Below are 25,174 nucleotides of genomic sequence, written 5' to 3'. Positions count from 1 at the left end.
AGCCTTCAGGTGCCTGCCTCCCTCCTGGGGGACCCCTGGCACCAAGCCTCTTTCCCTCTGTACCATGAGGAGACACACTTTCTCACCTCAGGGAATAATGTGATAAATCTGCACATAGGTCCAAGAGAGTTTCATACCTGTTAGCCCAGGCACAGAGAGAAGGAGCAAACTCCAGCAGCTCGGGGCAGGGGATGGGGAGGGAATTGTTTGCTCAGGACTGAATCTCACCAGCACTCAGGGGACAAGAGTGAGGGAAGGAACAGGAACTGAGTACGCTGCTGGAAAGCAAAAGAACCATCCAGCTAATGGATCCAAGCCATGAAGGCTCCAGTACACATTTTGAAATGTGTTTGAGCACTGAATTTCTGTCATGCATCCAGGGATGCTTCCTTCAACCTGATGTGTGCCCTGAGCAAATCCAGCACAGTGCTGGCTAAAGCACAGGATGCTGAGCTAGACTCCAACTCCCCTAGATACCACCTGAGACTCAAATCTCAATGTTGAACTGTCTAAAAAGAACTGATACCTAAAAAATACAGTTTAAAACCCAGAAGTAACACCAGGGAGGCCGTGTCCATACCCCTGAGCCCCAACAGCAATGGCTTGCTATGTTTTCCTTCACTGCATGGACACTTTTATTCAGGTGGGATCTGCTTCTGGCTTAGATCCCACCAGGAGCTATGTGAGGGACTGTGAGGCCTGGAGAGGTGGTGGTGTCCCCAAGGAAGTGGTGTCTGCCTCCAGCATGAGTCCACACCATCAGGTCTCCATCTCACTTGCGTCATACAGAGGGTTGAGGTAGAAGACCTGGAGATCTTTGGGTGTCTCCTCTCCAGGATCAGCATTTGGGGGCTCCTGCAACAGCAAGGGAGGAAAAAACAAGGCATGGGGAAAGGAAGCAAAACCCTTGGCAAACTCACCCAGTGCTGAGTCCCTGCAGCAGTTGAGAGGCTGGTGACCTGGGGGAAGATGGGAACACCCCACAAACCCCTCCTGGCCTGGGAAAAGGAGGACCCCTGCCAGATGAACCCAACTGGCATTCAAGAGTGTCCTGGTTGGGGCCCCACACCAATCCTCCCATGGCCCCAAGCATCCCAGTGTCCCTGGTAGTGGTGACTCACCACGTTGAACATGGGGTTGTCAAAGCCTTTGTCACTGGCTGGTGCAGGGGACACGGGGTCCTCCAGTCTGTCCCAGGGCTGGGGGGTGCGCAGGACAGGCAACCTGGGGAGAGACCTGGGCATTACCCACCCACATCCCTCCCAGCCCAGCAGCTCCCCCAGCTGAAACCCTGCATCTTCAAGAGGTGGATGGGAAAATACAGGGGCAAAGTTCAGGCTGACGTTGAAATGGGATGTGTGTGCCCTTTCCAGGGAAAAGCTACCATATCCAGCAGAAACCATTAAGCTTGGAGGTCTGGGACCTGCAGTCTGGAGGGAAGAGTTTGCAGAGGCAGACAACTCTAGCACAGGCTTCCCTTTGGAGCCATCACTCCCTCCCCATGGCCTAAAATGAATTGCCACAGAGCTGACACCTGTTCCCACTGTAATCTCATCAAGTGCTAATTATCATTGCTTTTATCACGTTTTCATCATCTTAATCACCATCACTACTTGTGTTATTTTCTTCCCTACTCCTAGCCTAAGGGTCCCAGTCACGGAGCAACCTCCCTTGCACTGGGCACCTGCTGCAGGTGGGCTCAGCAGCAGGTCCACACACATCACCTCAGGAGCTGTGCTACCTGCAGGGAAGCTGTGCCAGGCCCTTTTTGGTGGAAATAAGCTGAATTCCCTGGTTCCCTGGTGGTCAGGACAGCTCTGCTGCATGCAAGCAGACTCTGCTTGCAGGCTTCCAGAAACTCATGACTAATTTGCAGCATCCCTGGTGGTGTCAGATGCCTCCACAATGCTTTTGACAACACTACCCAAAAGGGCCCTGCCCTGGAGCCACCCAGTGACACACACCAGGAGTGGGTCGACCGGGGACATTCCCTGGGCTCAGGTTCAGCTCTGTCTCCTGTAGCTACAAGAACTTCCCTCCTTCTGCTGACGGTGCTGGTTTCAAAGGCCTGTCCAGCATCCAAAGAAGTGTCAGTGAAAGATAAATCATCAAGTAGCAATTATGGGTCTGGGAGTTTTATTTAGAAATTAAATGAAGGCACAGGTTTACTGCTAGGAAATATCACGTCAGCACGTGCCAAGCGGCAGGGCAAGCTCCCTGGCCAGGGCCACTGCTGCATGGTGAGAAAATCCCAGTGGAGGAACCAAGAGGGAAGAAACAACCTGACTTGTGACTCTGTAACATGGCCAACCCCAGCACTGGGGAGCTCAGCATCCCCTGGCAGAGACGGGTGCACTTTGCACATGCAAATTTCAGCAGTTCCTGTCCCCTTATACATTCTTAAATGTATAAGGTCAACCCCACTTGCCCACAGGTGGGTAAATGAGACAAGCCACAGTGGCTCAGCAGGCAGACAATAAACCCTGCAAAATCCTCCACGTGAAGGTGAGTGCACAAGGGAGGAGCAGAGGTGGGCATGCCCAGCAACTGCCATGGGATGCCCACTTCTGGGATGCCCTGATCACTGCCAGAGCTCATTTTCAAGCTATGAGGGAAAAAGGTGGTGGAGAAGAGGTATTTCTGACTGGCTTCCAGTTGTGGTGCAGTCAGGTGCTGTGCACCCACCACCCCTCTGCTGGGACTTGCACTCCATACTCCATGCTGTGTGAACAACTAATGCACCAGAAGCTGCATTTGCTTTTGGATGATGCTGTCACTCCCTTTCATGGTTATGAAGCTGTGGGACAAGTGTTTTGCATTACTTTGATGCATTTCTATTTAGCAGCTGGCAATTTCAGTCCTCCACACCCTAGCAGGGCTGCAAACTAATGGTGCCAAAAACAGGAGATGTCACTAGGCATCATGACCAGCAGAGCTCCATCTGAGCTGCAGCAGCCCTGCTGTCACCAGCGCACACCCTACCATGACAAGAAGCAATTCTTCCCAGACATGGAGGAGGCTGAAATACTAGTCCAAGAGTGCAGAAGTGCCTTTCAGTCACCTCTCCTCCAGTAAACCACAAGGAACAGGGACAATGGTTTTAAACTGACGGAGAGCAGGTTTAGATTAGATATTAGGAAGAAATTCTTTATTGTGAGGGTGGTGAGGCACTGGAACAGGTTGTCCAGAGATATCGTGAATGCTTCATCCCTGGAGGAGTTCAACACCTCAAGGTGCTTTGAACAATCTGGTCTAGTAGACGGTGTCCCTGCCCATGGCAGGGCTGTGGGAACTAGATGATCTTTAAGGTCCCTTCCAGCCCAAACCATGCTGTAATTCTATGAACCAGATTGCCTGGCCATGCCCGTCACTGCGGGAGCTCTGGGCAACACTGTGTGCCCCTGTGTGCCAGACCAGCTGGAAGGACAGCCTGGGGTGACAGCTGCCTGGAAGCAGAAGCAGCCTGACTATATGCTGCTGGCAGAAGCCCCATCCCTACCTTAGCTTTCCCTTTCTGTAGAGAAAGAGGATCCCTCCCAGGAACATGAGACCGAAGAGTAGCCCCGTGACCGTCCCCGCTGTGATCCTGCTCAATGTGTGGCTCCCCCTTTGCCCGCTGAAAGTGCTGCCAGTGGCCACTTCCATCTTGCCACTTGAAATGCCAAGTGCTTCACCTGGGAAAGGGCAGGAAGAAACAGGAGTGAGGACTGTACAGGGCAACACATCACCACACCCACTCCCCGCCAGGGCAGAAGGAGCCATCAGTTGGGTCTGGCACTGCTCTCCTGGTTGATCACCTTTCCCTGGGGATGGGATATACAGGTGGATGGACTCAATAGGAACAAGCCCATACAACGACCACGAGGTCCCCTGGCTGTGACCTACATGCCCATCAGCATCTGCCAGCTTCCATGGCTGCCTCCACATACAGTATTCTGGCTGAGAGGGACCTGGGGATCCTGGCAGGCACCAAGCTGGTCATGGTCAGACATGGCAGGGAAGCACAGTGGTATCCCAGGCTGCATGAAGAGAGCTAACAGCAGGCTAAGGGAGGTGACCCTTCCACTCTTCTCTGCCCTGGCAAGACACAGGTGGAGCACTGAGCCAGGCTCTTCTCAGAGGAGCCCAGTGACACCAGGGCAAGAGGCAATGGGCAGATATTGAAATACAGTAAATTTCACTTAAATATAAGAAAAAACTGTTTTACTGCAAAAGTGGTCAGTTGCAAAGACAGGTTGCCTGGAGATGTGGAATGCATCCTGACCCACTGCTTTCCAGAGATTCTTATTCCCTGCCAGCAGCCCACATGTCCAGTGGGATTTGAGTGTCTCTAAGGATGTACCTGCAGGGGACCTGCCAAGGAGGACAGGGGCGTTACCGTGCTGTGCCACGTCCTCCATGATGTCTCCTGCCAGCTGCTCCGCAGCAGTGCCGCTCTGTGCTCCTGTCCTGTCATCAATCAGCACGATTTGGATGAGAGGAGTGGAGCTCCGGGATACGATGCCCAGGAAGGTCTGTGCTTTGTGCACCTTGGATATGGCCATCTGCACTCCAGTGTACTTGGGCTTTTTGAAACACAAGGAGACGTACAGCCCATGAGACTGGAGGCAGAAATTAGTCACCTCTCCAGGCAGCCACAGTGGGTACAGCTGCAAGGCCCACCTGAATCTTCATGAGAGCCCCATCCCAGAGCTGCCATCCTGTTACTGCGGTGCCATTGCATTTCCCAAATGAGAGGCTCCTATGTCCCCTCTCTCCCAAGCTGTGACCAGCACCCAGCATGCAGTGTGCCTCCATGGAGGCGAGCACACCGAGAAAGCAATTTCGTGTATCACACCCATTAAAAGCTGTATTAAGATGTGTGGCAGGCAGCTGGCTTTCAGCTGTGGATCAATAGAGCAATACTTTGGTATCGATCCTCCCAGTGCAACTCGGAGCACAACCCCTCCCCTGGCAGCCCCTGGCAAGGAGGAGGGATGTCATGTTGTGTCTGACAAGCAGCAGCAAGGAGTGATGCCTTGTAGAGCATCTGAGTGCTGACCAGTGCCAGTTACCCACCTCCTGCTTCCCTGCTTGTCACAGGATGCCCTGCTGCAGGTTTGCATGATCCCAGCTGCATACACTGACCTCCCATGTTATCTAGACTGGACCTGTGTTTTCTAGGGCAGGGTTTCCAGCAAGCCCCACCCAGCAAGCATCCTTCCACATCTGCATGCTGGCAGCTGTTCCTGCCCTGCAGTGAGCAGGGCAGTGTGGCTGTGGTGGGGAGCAAAGGACCCAGCTCCCACAGCTGTCACACCCCAGAGGTCAAATGTGGGCTGTGGGCCCTACAGGGTGATGGGGAGTGAGCCTCAACCTCTGGCATCACCGGGACCACATGCCCCCCCAAGGCAGTCCCACCAGCACTGGAAGATGTGGCCAGTGGCTTCTGGTTTCATTAGCCCCTCCTGATCCAGCAGGCTGATGTACCTGGCTCAGCAACTCTTGGACCAATCTGTCCTGGTACTTCTGCAGATCAAAATCAGGAGTGAAATCCAGGTTGATGGTGGCCCCTGCAGCCCCAAAACAGACAGACACCAAATTGTCACCAAGTCTAGGCAGAGAGCTGTGATGGTAGCACAGCTCTGGCTGCCACGAGAGGCACTGAGACCCCTCAGCATCTCTGTGCAACTGGTATGGCTGGGCTCAGAAAGAAACCTCTCCTTCCCTTCCTGGTGTTTTTGTGAACTGGCTTTGATGACAGTCTTTTGGCTTCCATTATATTCTAAAGAGAAGATTTCCCTGGAAAGCTTTCTCCCATGTATCCCTCTAGGAAGCTCTGCATGTACCTGATTTTGGGGACACAAGACTGTGATTCAGCAGCGCTACCCTTTGGAAGGAAGGCTCAGAGGATGAAATGACTGTGCTCCCTGTACCACTGCACTGCAGGTCATGGAGAAAAATACTTTCCTTGGAAAAAAATGCAAGTAAACATTTGTTGAAGTATGAAATTGTCCCAAAGGCTGTAAGGGGCTCTGCTTTTAGGAGCATGTTGGAGAAACACATGGTGCCATTTTAATGAATTTGGTATGATATACCAAATATGAGATACCAAGTATCCAGGTACAATTGTGCATGAAAAATTTCCCTTAGCAACCTTTCACATGGATTAATGGAGGAGCACCCACTGCAGAGAGAACACTGTCAATCTGCATGTTTTTATTTTAAATGAAATGAAACAAGCTGGCTGTTGGGAAGCTGACATTAGAGTGGAAAAGGCTGCATTTCCACTGAGTGTTTTCTACTGCAGAGCCCTATTAGCTTGACGAGCTGTGACATCCTGGCAGGATAAACCAGAGGCAGGGACAAAGGCCTGCGCCTCAGAACAGGCTCCCAAAAGCCAGGATGATGCTTCAGGGAGATCTGCTGTGAGGGTGGCATGATGGGACCTGAAGATGGGACCCCTGGGAGCAGCGATACAGCAAAACTTCAGCCTGTGACCAGCAGCACCCCCTGCACCCAACTTTCCCCCATGGAACCAGGGGAAGGGGGTTGGGGCAGCTGGCAGGGAGGAGGAATAGGGCCATGTCCCCCACTCACCACAGACCCCACAGCAGTGGCCAAGGGGCTGCAAAGGGCTCTGACACACTGGCACTGGGCACTGCTTCCCCGACGCCCTGAGCAGGGCTGCGCAGATGCGGGGGCCATCCTAGAGGAGAGCAGGGCAGCGTCAATCCCCATCCCACAAATGGCACTGGTATCCCCCAAAACGGAAAAGAGAAGACTCACCGGGGCATTCCCGCAGGCACAGCCGGACTTGTCAGGACAGCCAGTCCCTGTCACCTGGAGAGTGCCATTGCCGTGAAACTGTAGCGGGGCGGAGGGGCCCTGCAGGTACCCAGCCCAGGCCTCTGGGGTGCTCAGCTCCTGGGCAGGGAAGAGCAGCGAAGCAGGTGAGTATCCCAGGGCAGGTCCCAGTGCTGTCCCCAGGTGCCGCTGGGACATGTAGTGTCATATCTGATGGCCATCATTGGGCAACCCCACTGCAGGCAGCGATGCAGCAGGAAAACCCTGCCAATACACCTATTCCAGCTTTTCCACTGGACCAACAGAAAAACTCTCTCTAAAACCAAAAAAAAATGACGATGAGATGGCTGGACCTTTTTTTTCCTTTTGGTTTTCATCTTTCTCCTGGCCCAGAGAATTCAAGTTACCAGCTTTTCACTACTGGGAGGAAGGGGCTGGATCTGAACTGTTTTCCTTTCATCTGGGAAACATTTCCATGGATTTGGCATTAGCAAAGGCTGAGCTGGACTGACCAGCCTCATCCTGCCAAGCCACTGGTAATTCCCTCACCCACTCTCTTCCACAGGAAGCATATCCATGCCCTAGCACAACAGGCAGACTTCTCAGGCCCTGGGGTGAATACAGCCAACACAGAGCATGGAGTGGGCGGGATACCAAAGGATATAAGTTTATAAGGTCAGTTTTTAGGAAAAATGCTATAATCATAAAAAGCACCTTCTCCTTCCATCTCACTGCTCAGCAGCAGCCTCTGCCCAGAGGGACAGCCAGCAGTGGTCCCTGAGGGGTACGATGTGCTGTGGAGTATTCCCCAGGCATCAGCAGGACCAGCATCACTCTCAGCACCCAAGAGCATCCACCTCTGCATCCCTGGGGCTACATGTGCCTGAGGTGAGCTCTGCTGGGGTGCTGCCTTGTTCAGACTTGCCTGCACCTGCCTGGCACTGAGTCTATTAGCCAAAAAGCAGCTACCTAAGGCCTGGCCCCGAAATGGCAGATCCCAGCCAGCACAGCAGTAGAAATAATAAATAACTTATGAAACGCCTGACGCATCTCCCACTCCTGGAAGGAGCCTGTGTTTACTGCTGCAGCGCCTATGATCTTCTGCTCCTCCGACCAGCCAGGGATGGGGTTCGTCGTGAGCCTGATTCCCGGGCTGAAGCACAGCAAGCTGCCAGTGCTTCTATAATTATCCCTCCAATCAATTAAAGAGCAGCGCTGAAGTAAAGCTGGGAGATGATCGCTGGGCCACGGGCCATGTTAAGGTCGGGGGCAGGAGGGAGGTGTCCCCGGAGGGTCCCTGAGCAGCACGGCTGCAGACACGTGCCTGGGAAGGGAGCAGCCCCTGGGAGCCAGAAAAGATGCCATTTGCTGGTGGTTTGACCCACACACATTGGCCCTTGTTTTTAATACGAATAGTAAGACAGTCTGTGCTCCCACACTGCAGGGAGGGAGGCGATAACAAACCAGTCAAAGAAGAAAGCCACTGAGGCCATCCAGAGCAGCAGCAGCCCGTGAAGCTGCATCCCCATGGGAGCGCCCCATCTCCCCACGCAGTGCTGCTTCTCCATCCCTGTTGGTCCCTCCTCTCCTGACCTACTTTGGGGCTGTGGTGAGAAGGCGTCGAGCCAGTTTCTCATCATCCCCACCTTACCTGGCCCATGACAGAAATGCTGCGGAGGTGAATCACTTGCTGTGATGAGTCGGTGTTTACGCGGAAGGAGGTTTCGGCTGGGAAGATAACATCATCATAGCGGCACGGGACACGTTCCTCATCCACAGAAAACATGCGCCCACTCGGCTTAAGCTCCCCGCTGGAAAACACATCCTGCCACAGCGTGGGGTCGAACCATGAGTGCTGCTCAGCGTCAGTGAACCTCACTGTTCCACCTGGCAAGGCAATGGGAAAGGTTGAGCATGACCCAAAGCCAAAGCCAAAGCTCCCACAGATGCACCTGGGCTGGTAAAACAAGGCACTGTCTGGCCCGAAGCAGAGGATCTCACCCTATGGGCTGGCCCTGGCACGACCCTCACAGTCAGCCTCTGCAGGCACCTCCTGGAGCTCAGCAAAGCTTCCCAGCACTCAGGGCTGGGGTCTCAGCCCGAAACCCCTATCTGACTGCAGGCCTCCAGCCCCAGATACTACAGAACATTCTTTTCCCCCCCTTCTTTAAAGCTCACCCTTCTGGTTAAGGAGGAAAACAGCTGCCTGAATGCTGAGTAACAGCTAAACCTGATAAAAATGGGTATGATAATTCATGTCCCAAATTCCCAGCAGCCTGGCAGGCCTAGAGAAATTTGACAAGCCCTGTTCCCTGCAGCAGGCAACCCCAAAACAAATGCCCCATTTAACCATTAATTATTTGATCATTAACCATTTCCCTGCTGGTTAGTCTCATCATGCAGTGCCTGCTTCCTTCTCACCCTTCCCAGCAGCTGAACCTTTGCCAATTCAGCCAGCATGCAGGGGCTTAGTGACTGAATTATTTGCATTCATTTTGAAATCATGCTTTAAAAAAGTCCATTTTTGAAAGTTGCCCCAGAAACGCCTGCTAATTTCAGGGGAGCAGCACATGGTCAGCAGGAAAAGCCCAGTGCAAGGCACAGCTGTCAGAGCATCCCTGCTGGGGGACAAAGAGAAAAATGAGAGGGATGAAGGATTTCAGAGTGGCTCTGTTCTTATGCTACAGTCCTTCCTATGGGAAGACCCATTTGGGCTTTTTCTCCCTTTTTTCTCATTTTTTTTGCCAGTCAGAATGCAGGCACAGTGTCTCTGCTTGGACTCTACCTTTCCTGCAGGGGAACTGAAAAGTTACTTGCCACTGAAAGCATGAGGTAGCTCTTAAGTACCCAAAATACATCTCCCCATAAAACAGCTTTCAAACTAATAATGGGCACCAGTGACAAAAATGTGCTGTCTCAGCCATGGGCTGGAGGCTGAGAGGTGAGAGAAGGATGTGTTTGGGGCCAAAGGCCAGCTCGCTGCGATGGCTGTGACTTGGCTCACCAGTGTGTAACTCCTAACCAGTTTTCTTTGGAAACACTGTGGCAAAGAAAATAAGGGCTTTGATGTGGCTACATGCCTAATAGGCAAGGTAAAATACAAACAATATTTGCCTCTCTGCTACAACTTCAAAGGCTTCTCTACTATAATTACTTTTTTAGAAGACAGGTGATCTAGCAGGAAAAAAGATCTGATACAAGGGAGGTCATCAAAGAAAAGGTAAGTATTGAAGAGGAGTGATTCACTTTACTCTGAGGTGGGACAGCAAAGACCTTTGTAGAAGTGTTGCGGCTGAATTTGCATGATTAATCACGGGCTGATGGGGTGACTGGTCTGGGCACAAAATACCTGAGTCACATCCTGGATCCCAGCTGCCATCGAAAGCTGTGAATCCTGCACCAGCCGCCAGCACGAATTCTCCGTTCAGGGGCAGGTACTAGATGGAGGGATTCAGAGTGTTACTGTGCGGTCCCGCTGCCAGCCACCCAGGCTTGTAATCAAATAACAGTGCTAATTACTAGGCTGCCTATTACACTCACAGTCTCTGAGGCACTTTACAGTCATCAGGAGCCACCCTCGCCCTGCCCCATATAAATGGGAAAGTATCAGTTCCTAGTTTTACAGATGGGGACGATGTGATGGGGAGAGGCAGTTCTTCCACAACACAGAAAAGCATGAAGCATTCAGTGAAGCAAGAACAAGGAAAAAGCAAACTAAGCTCTTTTGACAGCTTCTTCCTCCTCTTGCACACACTCCCAGCAGCTCAGGAATTGGATTTATACATTGGTACACCATAAAAAACTCAACCTTACTCTGCAAGTGCCAGAGGTCCCCTCACTTAATGCATTTCCACCTCCAGGGGCTGTGCTTGCCCCACAAAACATAACTCAGGAGCCCAAGCTGTTCTTGGTGCCATGACAGCTAGTGACGTGGTACTCAGCACAAGCTAAAGAAAGTACACAGCAGCATTTGGAGCAGCTTGCCATAGCTATACCCTCTTCTTGTTGGGTAGGACATCCAGCATCAAGTAGTCAGGATCATGATACTGGCCTGGCTTCAGTCTGGCCACAGACAGACCTCAACAGGCACACCTCTGCCATGAGAACCTTTTTGGCAAATAACTGTGGCCACCTGGGTCACCAGCCAGCACTGCCAACTCCAGGACAGGCCCTGGCAAATGATCAAGTCAGGTGACTCATTCACAGCACACAGGTTATTCAGCCCACCCCATTTTATTTTATATCTAGAAATTACCAGAGAGAAAGTCATGTTTTCTCCCAATATTTTTGAGTGAGTGATGTTCAAGGCTCTCTTCTCTAACTCAGTCTATCCAGGGTTTAAGCATCACTCCCCAGACAGCAGCTGGAAGCCCTCCAGGACTGCATTATGCCGAAGTACTGGGTCCTGTGCTCAGGCAGAAACACGTTAAATGGGATTTTAAGGTTTCATCTACTTAATTGGTCTTTAAATATGTATGCAGGTTAGAGAAAGCAAGAGTTATGACTGACTGCTGCGGGTGGCTGTGATAGCTAGCTCTCTGTCCTTGGGGCAGTCTTTCCTGAGGATGCTGTGTCCCACTCAGGGACCACCATGGGGAAGGAGTGGGGGAGGTAGACATGGCAAAAAGCTCCTCACCCCCAAACTGTAGGCAGGTCTTTAGAAGTTTAGTTCCTTGATAATGTGGTGTTTTGAAGGTCATAGCCCAGGCCCCCCTCTTGGTTCAGGAACCATGAGAAGCCAGGATGGAGAGCAGAGGGTGGCTGCCACCAAGAGCCCTGAAGTGCTCCTCTGCACTGTCTGCTTCAGACCCAGCAATGGGATGTTGGGCTGGGCAAGAGGGAATGGCACTGTGACTAGCTGAGGTCTGGGTAACATGTGCCCCAAGGGTGCAGGGTTGGAAGAACCGGCCAGGAAGAAGCCTTTGCCTATGGACACTGCTCCATCAGACCACAGCACGTGTCCTGCCATCTTGTTTTCTGAATTTCTGTTACTCCTGAGTAAAGCAAATTTTTCCAAAACTGAAGCACTGAAACAGGCTGAAAGGTCTGCCAGGATATGTATGGCAACATGCCCTCTAGCTGCAGATACAAAAGCAACGTCTAGTGAAGTTCTGAGGCTCAGGACTTGGCCTGCTTTGAGCTGGGTGAGGGCAATGCTACCAACTTCTGTCACGAGATGCTGTACTTCAAGTGCCCTGGCTTGTTTTCCTGTGAGCCCACACAGGAGTGGGTGGTGGGAGACTTTGGAGCAGTCAGCTGACATCTATACCCAGGGCAGTACCAGCAGCACTGCCAGCCAAGTCCCTCCTCCCAGACTCCCTGGGCCATTTCAGACTGGAGCCCCTCACCACTGCCTTTTGCCCACTTTGCAGTCAGGCACCCTGTTGTGCACAACAGGGGGGCCAAGCAGGAAGGGTGGCCAGCTGGCTGCTGGGGTCCATCTGAGCTGTTCAGAGTGGGGTTTTGGATGGGATGCAGTGGATCCTTTCACCAATGCGGGGTACCAGTTCTTCACAGCAGTCAGCTCAGGGCACTCAGTCCCAAAGCTGGGTGGAAGAAGGAAAATCAGGAAGCAGCTGCTGGTGAGGAAGATGGTTACTCAGCAGGACCATGACTGGCCTCCTCTTGCTTTCCCAGGCTGCAGAAGTTGGTGTCTGTGAGTGTTGTGGCTGGATCAAGACCACTGGGTTGGGAAGTCCCTACTCTCACTCCTGCCTGCCTGACAGCTCTCTTCCCTGTAGTTACCAAACACTTTGACTATGGCTGTGCATGAGAGCTTCCGAAACTCCCTGTGGTGGCCACGCAGGACACGACAAGCTTTTGGCTTCAGGGCATTGTTCATTCAGATCTTCACAAACTAACCAGGGGGGAGGAAAACGCATCAAGGATTCACATAGCGGGGCTGAGCTCAGTGTGGCAAGAAAGGAGATGAGGTAGACTTGCTCAGTTAGGGATGCACACATGTGCACACACATATGCACAACGCTGGTCCCATGATCAACCGCGGTGTTGCCCCTCCTGCATGTGCTTGGGAGGGCGAGTGGGTCTGGATGGGGTGATGGCAGACACAGGGCCAGTAGCACATGGCACCAGTCCTGCCCACGGGGAGAAAATGCCTCGTGCCAAACCTGCCCCACACTTGCTGCACCTGTGCTCTGGAGACATTGGCCTCCAGACTCTCAGGAGAAGATGCAGCTTCTCCAGTTACCCCTGGAGATCCCTCTCCACCACCAAGGACAAAATCCGAGGCTGGCTGGACTTCCCAAGTCCAGAGGAAGCTGTCCACATGAGTGTGGCAGGGAAATGAGAGTGAGTACACACAGTGTCCCTTCGCACTCAGGGAGTGCCCAAACACTGCAAGCACCGACCCTGGAATTAAGATGCAGCACAACACAATGCGAGACAGGACGGAGTCACCACATTTCCACAAAGGTGAAGTGCAGGAAGAGCCCCGTACTGGTTCCTCACAGGAATTTCTGGGGCCGGTCCCCACAGCTATGGCTCCATGCCCAGCGAGGCAGCTGTGCTGCTCATCCACCACCAGCCCTCCCTGAGATTCACACCACCGGGCAGCGTTTCAGAACCGGCTCCATTGTCCAACACTTTTTTGTAAATAATTTGCCTTTTTTCTTTTCCTAACATAAGTTAAGCATCTTGGCTCACTGCAGAGGACAAATGGAGACTCTGGTTGGGCAGCGGCTTTCTACCTTTGGGAGTTTAGTATAGAAATTGCATATAGGTTGGGCCACTTTCCAAGTACATTTTGAACTGAGCAATGACAGGTACAAATGGACTGAGGCCAAAAAGCAGTTTCATCTGCTTTCCCTTCCTCCTGCCAACCTGTACTCCAGGGCCATTAATACAGCGAGAGTTTAGAGTCCCATTAGTCATTTCCCATCCCTGATACTGGTAAATCACTTATCTCCTTGGTCATCGTTATCAAGTGTAATGACAACTGAAACATGGTCATCATTTTTCTTATCAAATTCAGCAAAAAAAAAAAAGAGGAAGGACCCCATGTGGCTCTTGGCCCAGCCCCAGGATTGCACCACTGAGAAGGAATCCGCTGCCCCAATGCGTAGGGGAAAATGAAACTAACCTCTGAAATGTTAGAGGTTAAGAAAAAAATAGCAAAGGCCTGAGAGATGGTTTTTCAAGTGGGTGGCCTTGAACCAGCCTGCAGCACATCCTGGCTCCGCTCAAGTCACAAGTATTGGACTGAGATGACTGGCAGCAGCACTGTGACTGGGATGTAACCATCATCAGCATAGGAAAAATGCAGCACTTGTTTTGAACCTGGGTGAGTGATGCTCATGATTGCAGCCAGTTCTTCCCCCAGCCTTGCCCTGATTTGCAGCATCAATGTATTTTAATTCCTTGCTCAGGTGAGATGGTGCCACCATCCCCACCATGCAACACCAAGACTGCCTGTGCACACTGGGCTCTGCAGCGCTGCATCCACGGCTGCACCAGAAGGTCAGCAGCCATTGGGCCCCCAGGTACAACCTCTCACCTGGCACCCAGCCCAGGAGCAGCTCGGGGGCTGGTGCTGGTAGCATTCCATTGAAAAACATCACTGGGGTAGGATGTGAGTGCGTTATTGCTCCAACGTGAAGCGCCATAGCCCACCAAAGGCAATAATGTACCAGGGAAATTATTTCCATATCATCTTTCCCAGTCCTGCTCTGCTGGGGCGGTGGCAGACCATGGATGGCAGCAGGCAGCTGGGGCAGCAGGCAGGCAGCCCCTGCCATGCTGCCCACAGGTGGGAATAGCAGGGATTTTCCCAATTCCCACTGAGGCTGGGGGCCTCAGCACAGCTGGTGGTGGTGCCTAGGTGGTATCCCAGCTGCTGGCTGACGGCCCTGGAAAGGCACAAGGCCAGAATAACCCACAGGTGAATCCCTTTGACATTTCTGAGGCATTGCCAGGGGCTCGCTGGCAGCAGCATTTCTTCCGTTTATTACTGAGGGTTCATTTGTTTGCTTTCTTGCCCACATGAAGCTTTTCCACCTGCATCCTCAGGATGCTGTTCTTCCTCCCAGCCACACATGCCACCTCATGTCCCCAGAGCCAGCCTGGCCCCGCCATGGCCCCCCGTCCCACACCAGCCAATCCAGATCCCCTGCGAGAGGGGTCAGCAAGGCAGGATGACCTCCGGCCACCCCAAGACCCTGCTGCTGGACTAGCATCTCACCACGCAAAGATCTCCTTGCCCAGGCACATGGTCCCATGAGAAATGAGGCTTTAGCATCCCAAGGAAGCCAGGCAAGAAATGCAGTCTGTATCCCCATGAAGCCACTGTTCAAGCAGGCTGGTGCGGCCCAGACCAGAGCACAGGAGCTGGTGCTCCTCTCCATGAGACCCATCAGCGGTGGTGGGCAATGCCCATCAGACCTCCTCTGACCCCAGCAAGGCTCGAGGTGTGGGCAGGGGAGCCATGCCCAGTAACAAAGGGAGGGCAGACAGTCCATGGAGCATCCGCCCAGCCAGACCCAGCATCCGCTACAGCCCGGGATGCCGGTAAGCTGCTCCACTCATCACAGACTTCGCCTGCTGGAAACCAGCCTAGAAGGAGCAAATAAACTCGTGGAGATGACTGTAAAAGACTGTTTCACCACACTCGTTTCCTAGGGCACACCTTCAGTGTGAATGCTGATGGAGGAAAGACTGCAAGATTCAGGCTTGGAATTACGTGCTGGCACATACATGCACACACAGGCACTCCCCTGAAATATTTTACCTTCATCTCAGGAGAAGGAAAAATAATCCCTTTCCTGAGTGTCTCATTACCCTGCTGTCTGGGAAGCGGTGGGGGAGGGAGCGCCAGTGCCTGGGACGAGCACAAACTGTGGCAATTCATTAGAGCCGGTGCCCCTGGAGAGCAATTGGCATTTCAAGATCAATCTCTGCCAGGAACCGAGCAGGAGCATCCTGCAGCAAAGCTGAGTACATTCTGCTCTCACAATTAGGCAGCTAAAAATATAAGGCTGGGGGAGGAGTCCCTGGTCAGACCCCAGTGCCCCACACACCCCCAACCCTCACCCAAGCTTGCAGCCCCTTGCCAGGTGGGCAAGGAGGGGGTATGGGCAGCTGCCACCCCACAACAGAGCTCAGGGATGGGGCAGAGCTGGAAAGGTGATGTCAGCACTGCTGAATAACCCCAGCAAGTGCCCTGACCCTGGCACCATATGGACTGAGCAAGGCTGCTCTGCCACGTGACTAAACTCGACTCCTGCCACCCCAAAAATAGAAGCAGCATCATCCACCCCTGGCCTGCACTTTAGTGCTGGCTGGCTTGGGCACGAACTACACCAGGGCTGGCGTTATTGGGGCAAACACCAGGCCCACAGCTGCAGCCATGCCCTGGCCTGGCTCCCTTTGGAAGCAAAGCACAGCTGTAGCCAGAGGGTCCAAACCCCTCACAGGAGTCCTTCTCCCCTGTTAGGGAGACAAGCGAAGCCAAAGCCTGCCTTGCCCTGAACCACCCACATAAGGCACCACCACCTCCACCTCCATGTCCATCTTTTTTGCACATTTACTCCCAGGCACCTCCAAAAGCTGGCTAAATACTGATCTGCATCTTTAGGCAGCTAACTACCATAGAAAATCCAGCCTAATCACAATGGTTGTGCTCCAAAGCCACTTACGCTTAAGCTGGATTTGTATTTAGTGTGTGGCTGAATTAGGGACCCACCTGAAACTTCAAATAACCATTGATCTGGGCAATCAATGGGTCTGAGCAGGGAAGTGGGCTCCCTGCCCCAACAGCCTGGCCTCCTCCCAAGAAAGCATCTCCCAGCACTCAGCTGCTGCCCACATGGGATGGATGGGGAGGAGAGCTGGAGGGCTCACTGTACCTAGGTGAGCTTTCACATAAATGTCTAGGAGGGGAGTGATGGTGGCACATGAGGACCCCCCCAGCACTTTAGATCCCACTCCTCAGTGAGGAGTTGAGATGGGAGATCTCATGCTGCCCCTCCACTGGTAGGGCACCAGCACTGATGACCCTTCCCTACGTTTGCCACAGCAGGCACTGTCCTCATGAAAGTCAATGAGAGCCCAATCCCTCTTCAGCCGTGAATTTCCTCCTGTGCTACTATAGCAAACAACACTCTCCTTTTTTTTTGGTCAAAGGCTGTATCGCATCTCCATGGTGACTCTAAAGCTTAATGTATTCTTGCTGATTTAAGTGATTAATGCTCCAGCGCGCGTGGCCGGCAGCCGAACAGGTGCAGCCCAGCCTCCCTGCAAAAGGCCTCATGACCAATTCATTTTCTGACCACTTGGTTGCCAAATTTCATGCCATCCGCATGAGTGGCAGCCCTGCTCAGGTGCTGGGTTTCATCCCTTTTTCATCCCTAACCTTGGCAGTCCCTGTATCACCTGATGACAGCAGAGCATAGCAGTGCATGGGAGGGAAGTGCCTGAGCTGAAATAAAGAGGAAATATTAACCACCGCACTAAGAAACATGTAGGGACAGTTCACAGCAGGGACAGTTCACAGGGAGTCGCTGGAGTGGTGATGTTCAGAAGGAAGGTGTGAGCTGCAGTACAGGTTATAGCTGGAGACAAGCTTGGTTGATCACCTGCGGTGCAATTTGGTACAGGAGGGGAATGGTGCCCTCACAGCCCGTGCCATGCTTTATTTCCTCATGGATCCCCCAGCAGTCCTCTCCACCTGCACAGCAGTGGGATTATAACATTCATTGGAACCCTGGAGCCTGTGCAGCTGCCTGCCAGCAGCAGGGACCCAGAGAAACCCCAGGGCAGCAGAGGGTCCCCAGGGACTCCTGCAAGCACTCTGGATCCTTTGATTGGGATGAGCTGGGGGTCACTCCAGCAGCCTGACCCATCACTCAGTCGTGATGGGAACCATCCACCTGAGCAGCCAGCAGACAGTTAGCACAGCCATGGGTGTCATTTTGTGTTGTGCAAAGGTTTGTTGGTCTCCCTCTCCTTGGGAAGCCATGGGGCTGCTCAGCTCCGCTCTCCAGCTTGGCTGTGGAAGGCTCAGCCATAATGACTAACGCTGCTCTGCAATTATGCACTTTGCAGGCCTCTGATGAAAGTACTTTAGAAATATTATACATTCATCTGTAAGTAAAATAAAATCTACTAGAGTGGTATTTTGCTCTTTTCTTCTCTGGGTAAATTCCACATCATTTATTACATTATATTTGTACGTATTTCCCCAGTATATCCTTTCCTTCAAAAATTCATATTTAAAATGCCATATAAATAAAGTATCTCCTCCAAATATTTGTAGAGGCATTAAACGTGGCACATGGCGTTATTAAAGCATCAAAACTATTAGTGGCGTAGACAGCCTGAACAAATTACACCACATAAATTTCAAGGGCTTCTTTGGATTTAATGGCCGATAAAAGAGCAAAGCTGCCCTGAAACCGAGAGAGAAAACTCGTCCACAAGCTCATGCTGTCCAGGGAAGGAGGTTTTGCAAACAGGATCCAGCCCATCTCTTGCTGTCCCAGCACTAGGAGAGGGCTCACTGGTGACCCATCCCCCACTGGTGTGTTGGGGCAGTGAGTTTGCTTTTCCCTTTAATTCCTCCCTGTTAAATTTTACCCTCTGAACCATGGAGACTGAGACTCCATGCTTTCATGTCTGCCTGTCAGCCTGCTCTGGGCAGGACTCCTCTTCTGGGGGGAAACCAGGTTGCTCAGAAACCCCTCTGAGGTGAGACTCCCCCCAGTCTTATCTCACTCAACACATATATTTCAGCAGGATGTCGCAACCGTCCTGCCACAGCCAGGCTAATAATGCTGCAGAAAAATACAAGACCCAATGGCACTTGAAATAAAATTTCTCAAGCAACATTTTGGGATTTCCCAGAGCAGTTTGTTTTCCTTTCAAGGTATTCTGGTGTCAGCTTCACTTAGCCTCTGCCTGGGGCTAGTGCCTGCTCTGTGTCGGCAATGCGGTGGGCTGGTGCTCCTCAGCCAACTAATGCCAAGGTCTCCATCCCATGGAGGGGGTTTTACCCCTTCTTTGGGGAAGAAAAATTAATTTCTTTCAAGTGAAATGGGGAGTTGGGGTGCTCTCCCCCATCTCCCCCAATTAGAAAACCAAACAACACCACAAAAAAAAGCGCCCAGAAACAGCCTTTGGTTCCATGGTACAGAGAAACCCCAGCTGCTGTGGGACTCCCGTCCCCTGCCCCAGCTGAGGCATCTTGGTATGGCTGGACCACGGAGCAAAATGTCAAAGTCCACAGAATGACTTTAAACTGGAAGAGGGCAGGCTTAGATTATATATTAGAAAGAAATTCTTTACTGTGAAGGTGATGAGGCACTGGAATAGGTTGCCCAGAGAAGCTGTGGATGCTCCATCCATGGAAATTTTTCTTGAACTCTGTCAGGCTTGGTGCTGTGACCACTTCCCTGGGGAGCCTGTTCCAGTGCCCAACCACCCTCTGGGTAAAGAACCTTTTTCTAATATCTAAACCTCCCCTGACACAACTTCATGCCATTCCCTTGGGTCCTGTCACAGAGAAGAGATCAGTGTCTGCCCCTTCTCTTCCCCTCACGAGGAAGTAGATGGGGCTTTGAGCAACCTGGTCTAGTGGAAGTTGTCCCTGCCCATGGCAGTGGGGTTGGAACTGGATGACCTTGAAGATCCCTTCCAACCCAAACAATTCTGTGATTCTATGGAGAGTGGGAGAGGGGAATGTGCCACCAGCTGGCAGAGCTCCAGCACTGGCCCTGCCCTCGCCCACCCTGCGGTACCCCTGCCCACTGCCTTACCATATCTGTCAGCGCATAGGGAGATCTGACGAAGACTGAGACAACCTGTAAGAAAAGCAAAAATAAAAGGGTGCTTTGCCCTGTCAGGTAAAGTGCTTTTCCAATGCCCAGTGATGTCTTGCAAAAAATAAAATAAGTCAAAAATGTCCAATACCTTGTCCTTCTCAAAGTGAACCACGTCGCTGGCACAGGGGACTCTGCCTTTATCCCAGTTGGAGGCGGTTTCGAAATTGGTGTTGGGGATCCACTGCTTGTACACGGCAGCAGCAGCAGCTGGGAGGAGCAGAAAAATCAGGGTAATCCAGTCCACGGGAGTCACTGGGAACCCCCTCTGGGATGTACTTTAGGATGGCTTGGCCTATTTGGGCCAGATTTGGGGATTTTCCACCCAACATCAGTTCCTGCACTTTCCCAGCTGAGCAGTCACAGCCCTTCTCTTCATAGGTTTTGGTTGTTTTTTTTTTTTGGCTGGATGGTGGGTTTTAGCCACCCAGATAGGAAGAGAGACAAATACTTGGCAGACAGAGGGAAAGCAGTAAAGTGTCCTGCAGGCAAGGGGCAAGAATAACATACACCTGGTAGTTAAGCAATCCTTGCAGTGGGTTTTGCTGTCACTCAAACTAATTAAATAAGTAGAAATTCCTCAGCCTTCGGTTTCCAGTAGGTAGCAAGCGGGCACACAGGACCATGAGGACAGGGCAAGAGGAGAAATGACATTTGCTATGGGACATGTAGCACAAAAAACAGCTGTTTGGGGTTGGGGGGGAGGATTCAGTGGTGTCTTGCAGCCTGAGGCATCGACAGGTTGGAAAATAGGGTTCTTCCCCATGGCGTTTGCTGGGATGGTGGGAGCCCTGCCCATGCGTACTAGGGATGAACCTGCTGGCCAGGGACAGGACACAGCAGAGGGGTTTTTTTCTCTGACCTGGCCTGTTAGCACAAGCACAGCAGAGCAGCCTCATAACCTGACATTGCCCATGCTTGGCTGGAGGATGCACATTCAGCTGAAGATAAATATCCAGCAGCTTGAATTAAATGGCTTCAGGCAAGTGAGTTATGAGACTGAGAAAAAAAATAACAAACCAAAGCCAAAACAAAAAAATCCTTTACCTTTATTATAGATCATATTTTCTGTAGGAGAGAGACCCACTAAATAACAAAATATGTAAAAAGTCAGTGGTGGAGAGGACTTGGGCACTAGAGATGGGGTGGAGAGGGGTTACAGGGACCCCCCAGCCCAGCCTGGGGAGGGAGGGGGGTTCTGGATAACTCTAGCTGATGGAGGGAGGTGCCCTGCAGAAAGCCTGGGCCCGGCTACTCCAAATGTATCCCGTCCAACTCAGAATATTCTGTGACTCAAGATTAATAAATGATGGGGAGGGATGTGGCTGCAGAGGTGTTATCAGCACACAACGATCGCCTTGGGGTGTAATTTGCACTAATTCTGCCAGGGGCTCTGCTGAGACCATTTGCTGTAGGTAGCCATCTCCAGATGAACAGGAAACAATGTATTTTTAACCAGAATGGAAGTCCTAATGTAGGAAATGGGGCTGGGGCCCAGGTGCAAGGTGCAGAGGAGCTCCCCCAGCCTCAGGCAGATCGAACACACCCCTGCCGTATCCTCTTTAAAAGCCACTGAGAGGGGAAAAGACGCTAACAGCGGTAAGAACAGGGGCCAAGCAGCTGCTTGCAGTGTTGTAGGCACAAACACCTTGCCGGCTTAGAGTCAAAAAGACCTTAAAAAAGGACAAAGCACCTGGATGGTAAGGGCAAGTTGTTCTGTCTCTGCTGCGATTGACTCACAACCCTCCCGCCCAGGGAAGCGAGGGAATGGAGAGGTTAAAGCTCCAGCCAAAAGGCTCAGCCAGCCCCATCGCGCACACGCCTCACGTCCCGCAGCTGCAGGTCGCTGTGTCAAAAGAGCTCACACCGCGGAGATGGCCCTGCATCCCTCCCGGCTGCCGCATCTCCTTCGGCCGAAGGTTAATCTCCTGGTGCAAAGCCTTTTGCCCCATGCAGCAGCTCTGGTGCATTCCTGCACCCTCCCCAGCCCTGGAAATATCAGTCTGCTATTTAATCAGCCCTGTCTCCCGGGAAGCGCAGTCCTTGAACATCAAAGCGACATACATATTCAACAGGGAGCGTGTCCTGCGGCGCAGCGCTGCTGACTTCAAATGAGAGGAACAGCAGGCACCATACGGCTATCCCAGCCTCGTTCCCCGGCCTCATTCATTCAGCTCTGTCCGGTTGGAAATGCCTTTTCTCGTTTCCCTTACAGAAACGCTTTTAAGTGACAGAGCCTGCAACTCTGCTCCAAAACACGACTGCCAAGAGCCCACCCGAAATGGAGAAGTCACCCAGCGGTCACCCCTGCTCGCCGCGGTGGCCGAGCCCTGGGCGCACTCACCAAGGAGCTGCAGGACACCGAGGAGGAAGAACAGGCGCCTCATTTTGCAGCAGGAGGCCACCGCTTGCCTCCGCGGCCCCTGCCCAGCTGGACCTTGCACCCTTCCCGAGGGCACGTGATGGGCTCAGCCCGCAGGAGGCTGTGGGGTGAAGGGAGTAAACCTCTATGGGAGGCAGGTTTCCCCCTTCACCTTGCTCTGTCCTAGAATCCGGTTTGCACACAGCTCCTCTCCCAGTCTCCCCGTTTCCTTGGCATCCATGGGGAGCCTAGGAAAGACTGAGGAAGGAGATGGGGAGGCAGAAGCGGGGTTCCTCCCAGCTTGGCTCACCAGACCTCGGCATTCACACTCCCCCCACCCATCCAGGTCCACCTAAAGAGTGATGAGGGCGAACACGCTGCGTGCCCATCCCACACAGCTCTCCCCTGCTGAACAACGGCTACCTTGTAATTATTAATAACGGTCTCAATGTATTTTCAATTAGCTGTCTTGGAAGGGAGCAGCTCCCAGCCACGACTTGTAATTGTACTTTGGCCACCAGCTGATTTGCTCATTACCCAGCGCAGGAAGCGGCAGTGCCAGCACAGCCCCACGTTGCTCCTGAGGAGGCTGCTGGGGAGTGAATGGGGCTGCTGGCTGTGGCACCAGCGCGTGAGGATGCAGGAGGAGGAGCAAGGACTTCACCATCCCTGTCTTCCGCCCCAGCATGGAGTAGTGCTGCATGCCAGGCCCACATCCTTACCAAGGATGTGTTAGGAGCTAGAAAAGATGGGGAGAGAGCAATGACATCCTGGGAAGGGGACAGCATAAGATTGGTGACAGAGGCCCATGCCCAGGGGAGAGCTGGAGGCCTCAGCAGACCTTCAGCTGACACTGGTACCAGCAGGGGGAGGGCAGAAGATCTGTGACTGCAGGAGTTTACTGGAGGCTGAGGAGGAGACTGGAGAAGTGCTTGGAAGGGACATCAGTGGAGGTGTCACAGACCACAAGCAGCTCTGACGTGACACCAGCAAGGATTTAGGAGTGCAGGAGGGGGAAGCAAACCACCCCCACCCCACCCTTCGTGCTCCCCCTGCTTCCTAGCTTCCAACTCAGCAGACTGGAGGAGAGTGGAGACCAGGAAGCCATCACTCGTGGATAATCTCCCATCTCCCAAAACCTTAACCCACTTGATTCGCAGCTCTGCTGCAAGCACACAAGTGAGAAGAGCCATAGGGCTCCTGCCCCCAGGAGGTCCCAGTGCAGTCCTAGGTGATGCACCGTGCCCTGTGAAGGAATATGGAGGTGCCTCTGTCCAGAGCTCTGTCTCCACTGGAGTCACAAGTGTGGACCACGAACTGACAGGAGAAAAAGTTCCTGAGCAGCAGCTCTAAGCCTGGGCATCAGCCAAAACACAGTCAGCACTTTCTGTTCAGGGAGCTCAATACTGAGAGATGTCCTCGAGGTGAAAGGCTCCTGCACTCTAATTACCACTCACAAATCTCTCCCAGAGGACTCTTGGGGTGAATGCTGGCTGCAGTGAGATGCCCTGTATTTTAATAGGGAAGGGAAAAAATATAAATCATGGCTACTCAGCAGCAACAGCTTGAAAAAGGACTGGAGTGTGCAGAGGGCAGGTGCACGCTTGTCTCTGGCCTCAGCATCCTTCAGCATGGCCGGGTTGGGCAGGAGGGGAGAAATCTCTCATGGGACCCTATGCAGAGAACAATACCATAGCCTCTGAAAACCAGTGTTTTGGGAGGTGCTTCACACCCCTAGTTTTACTTTTTGAACCCTGCAGCTGCTGCTTCTCCATGTTGCTTGTTTGGCAGCTCAAGTCTCAGCAAAGCTGACACTTGATTTTCAATGAGCCAGGATTCATCTAGCAAGCAGGCAGAGGTCTAAAATGCCCAAAGTGCCCTGAATTCATCCAAGGGCTTGTGAAATCCTGCTCGAGGATGGACAGTCCCTGCTCCCGCTGATCCAGCATTAGGATAGGACAGGGCAGGGCAATGACAGAAATCCCACCAAAACTTGTGTTACAGGGGCCAGCTGCTCACTGCAGCATTACTGCTGTGAGCAAGGGGACAGAATAACCCAGCCCTTGCTGCAGGTCTCTCCCCAAGAAACAGCACACAGTGGATGCTTGACCTTCCCAGCACTGAGTATCAAAGCCAGAAACACTGGTCCCCTTAGCCAGACTGCAAAGCCACCTCCTAAAGCCCATCAGGGATATCCAGCACCTCTTGGAACTTCCCTGTTGTACAGCTGCATCTCTTCTTACCACTTAAAACAGTTGTAGCCTGCAACACAAGGTATGAGCCCTCAGCCCAGGCATTTTGCACCTGGAAAGGGAGCCCAGGGCTGAGCATGAAGCGGTGATGATTGTGAGCACCAGTCCCCAAGGTGGGTGATAACCCCCCCCACACACGCTCCCTACAGCCCTCCAAACAGCCAAGCAGCAATGGCACCATCCCCAGAATGTCATTAAGTGCATGAAAAATTATTCTGTGGTAAATAACCATATTACATGCTATGGCCTCAGAGGGGAGAGGACAGACATGCCAAAAACTGGCTCCAAACCCCCAGTGCCGAAGCTACCTCCCCTGCAGGGGCCAGGCTGTACCCAGGCACACAGTGTTTGCCAATGTCCTTGGCACAGTGCAACAGTGCTTAAGGTTTGAGCATGAAGCTAATCCTGAATAAAAGGGTAGAAGTGCCCTGGCAGGTAACAGCCCCTCTAGCTGTTACATCTCATGGCTGCCCTCAAAGCAGGCAGACCCTAGCAGCAATCAGAGAAAATCCCCCTGTGGGATTTCCTTTAATTTAAAAAAAAATTTATAATGTCTTGTGTGCACAATCTATACTGCCAGAACCAATTCCTGGTGCCAGAGGAGCTGTGTGTGCTGCCAGGAGAGGCACGGCCTCGTTTCAGGGCTGGTCAGGAGCTAAAGGTGAATAACAAGTCAATCTGTGGAGTTAAACTCTCTTTGGAGCTCCATGCCTGTGCTTACAGGCCTCCAGCAGCCACACAGTCACCTTCCCCTCGGGGCAGCAAGGCAGGAGAAGTCACTGGAGGGGATCACATTTGATCTTAGAGCTATCACTCTGACTCACTACTTATCTTGTAGCATGAAGCAGGGAAACAAGAGCTTTCTGCTAGGGGTGGCCTCAAGGAGCAGCTATGGAGTGAGATCTGTGTGGATGGAGGGATGAGAGCAACCAGGTTTGCTTCTC

The 25,174-nt window shown here is 52.4% G+C and overlaps 1 protein-coding gene across 1 annotated transcript; it reads right to left on the bottom strand.

The window, feature by feature from the left end:
- Nucleotides 1–611: 611 nt before the first annotated feature.
- Nucleotides 612–22,093, bottom strand: AMN (amnion associated transmembrane protein). The gene is made up of 12 exons (XM_027674022.1): nt 21,961–22,093; nt 19,708–19,826; nt 19,554–19,598; nt 10,136–10,223; nt 8,438–8,673; nt 6,769–6,906; nt 6,580–6,688; nt 5,470–5,552; nt 4,379–4,565; nt 3,500–3,674; nt 1,122–1,224; nt 612–855 (listed from the first exon to the last, which is right to left on the bottom strand). Exons 1-12 carry the CDS (start codon nt 22,001–22,003, stop codon nt 760–762), a joined length of 1,422 nt encoding a protein of 473 aa, XP_027529823.1. The 5' UTR covers nt 22,004–22,093; the 3' UTR covers nt 612–759.
- Nucleotides 22,094–25,174: the final 3,081 nt, after the last annotated feature.

This window comes from Neopelma chrysocephalum, unplaced genomic scaffold (assembly GCF_003984885.1).
Source record: "Neopelma chrysocephalum unplaced genomic scaffold, ASM398488v2 Primary Assembly neopelma1_24, whole genome shotgun sequence".
NCBI lineage: Eukaryota > Metazoa > Chordata > Aves > Passeriformes > Pipridae > Neopelma > Neopelma chrysocephalum.
Note: the sequence above shows the minus strand (reverse complement) of the source record. Positions and strands in the feature narration are given on the sequence as shown.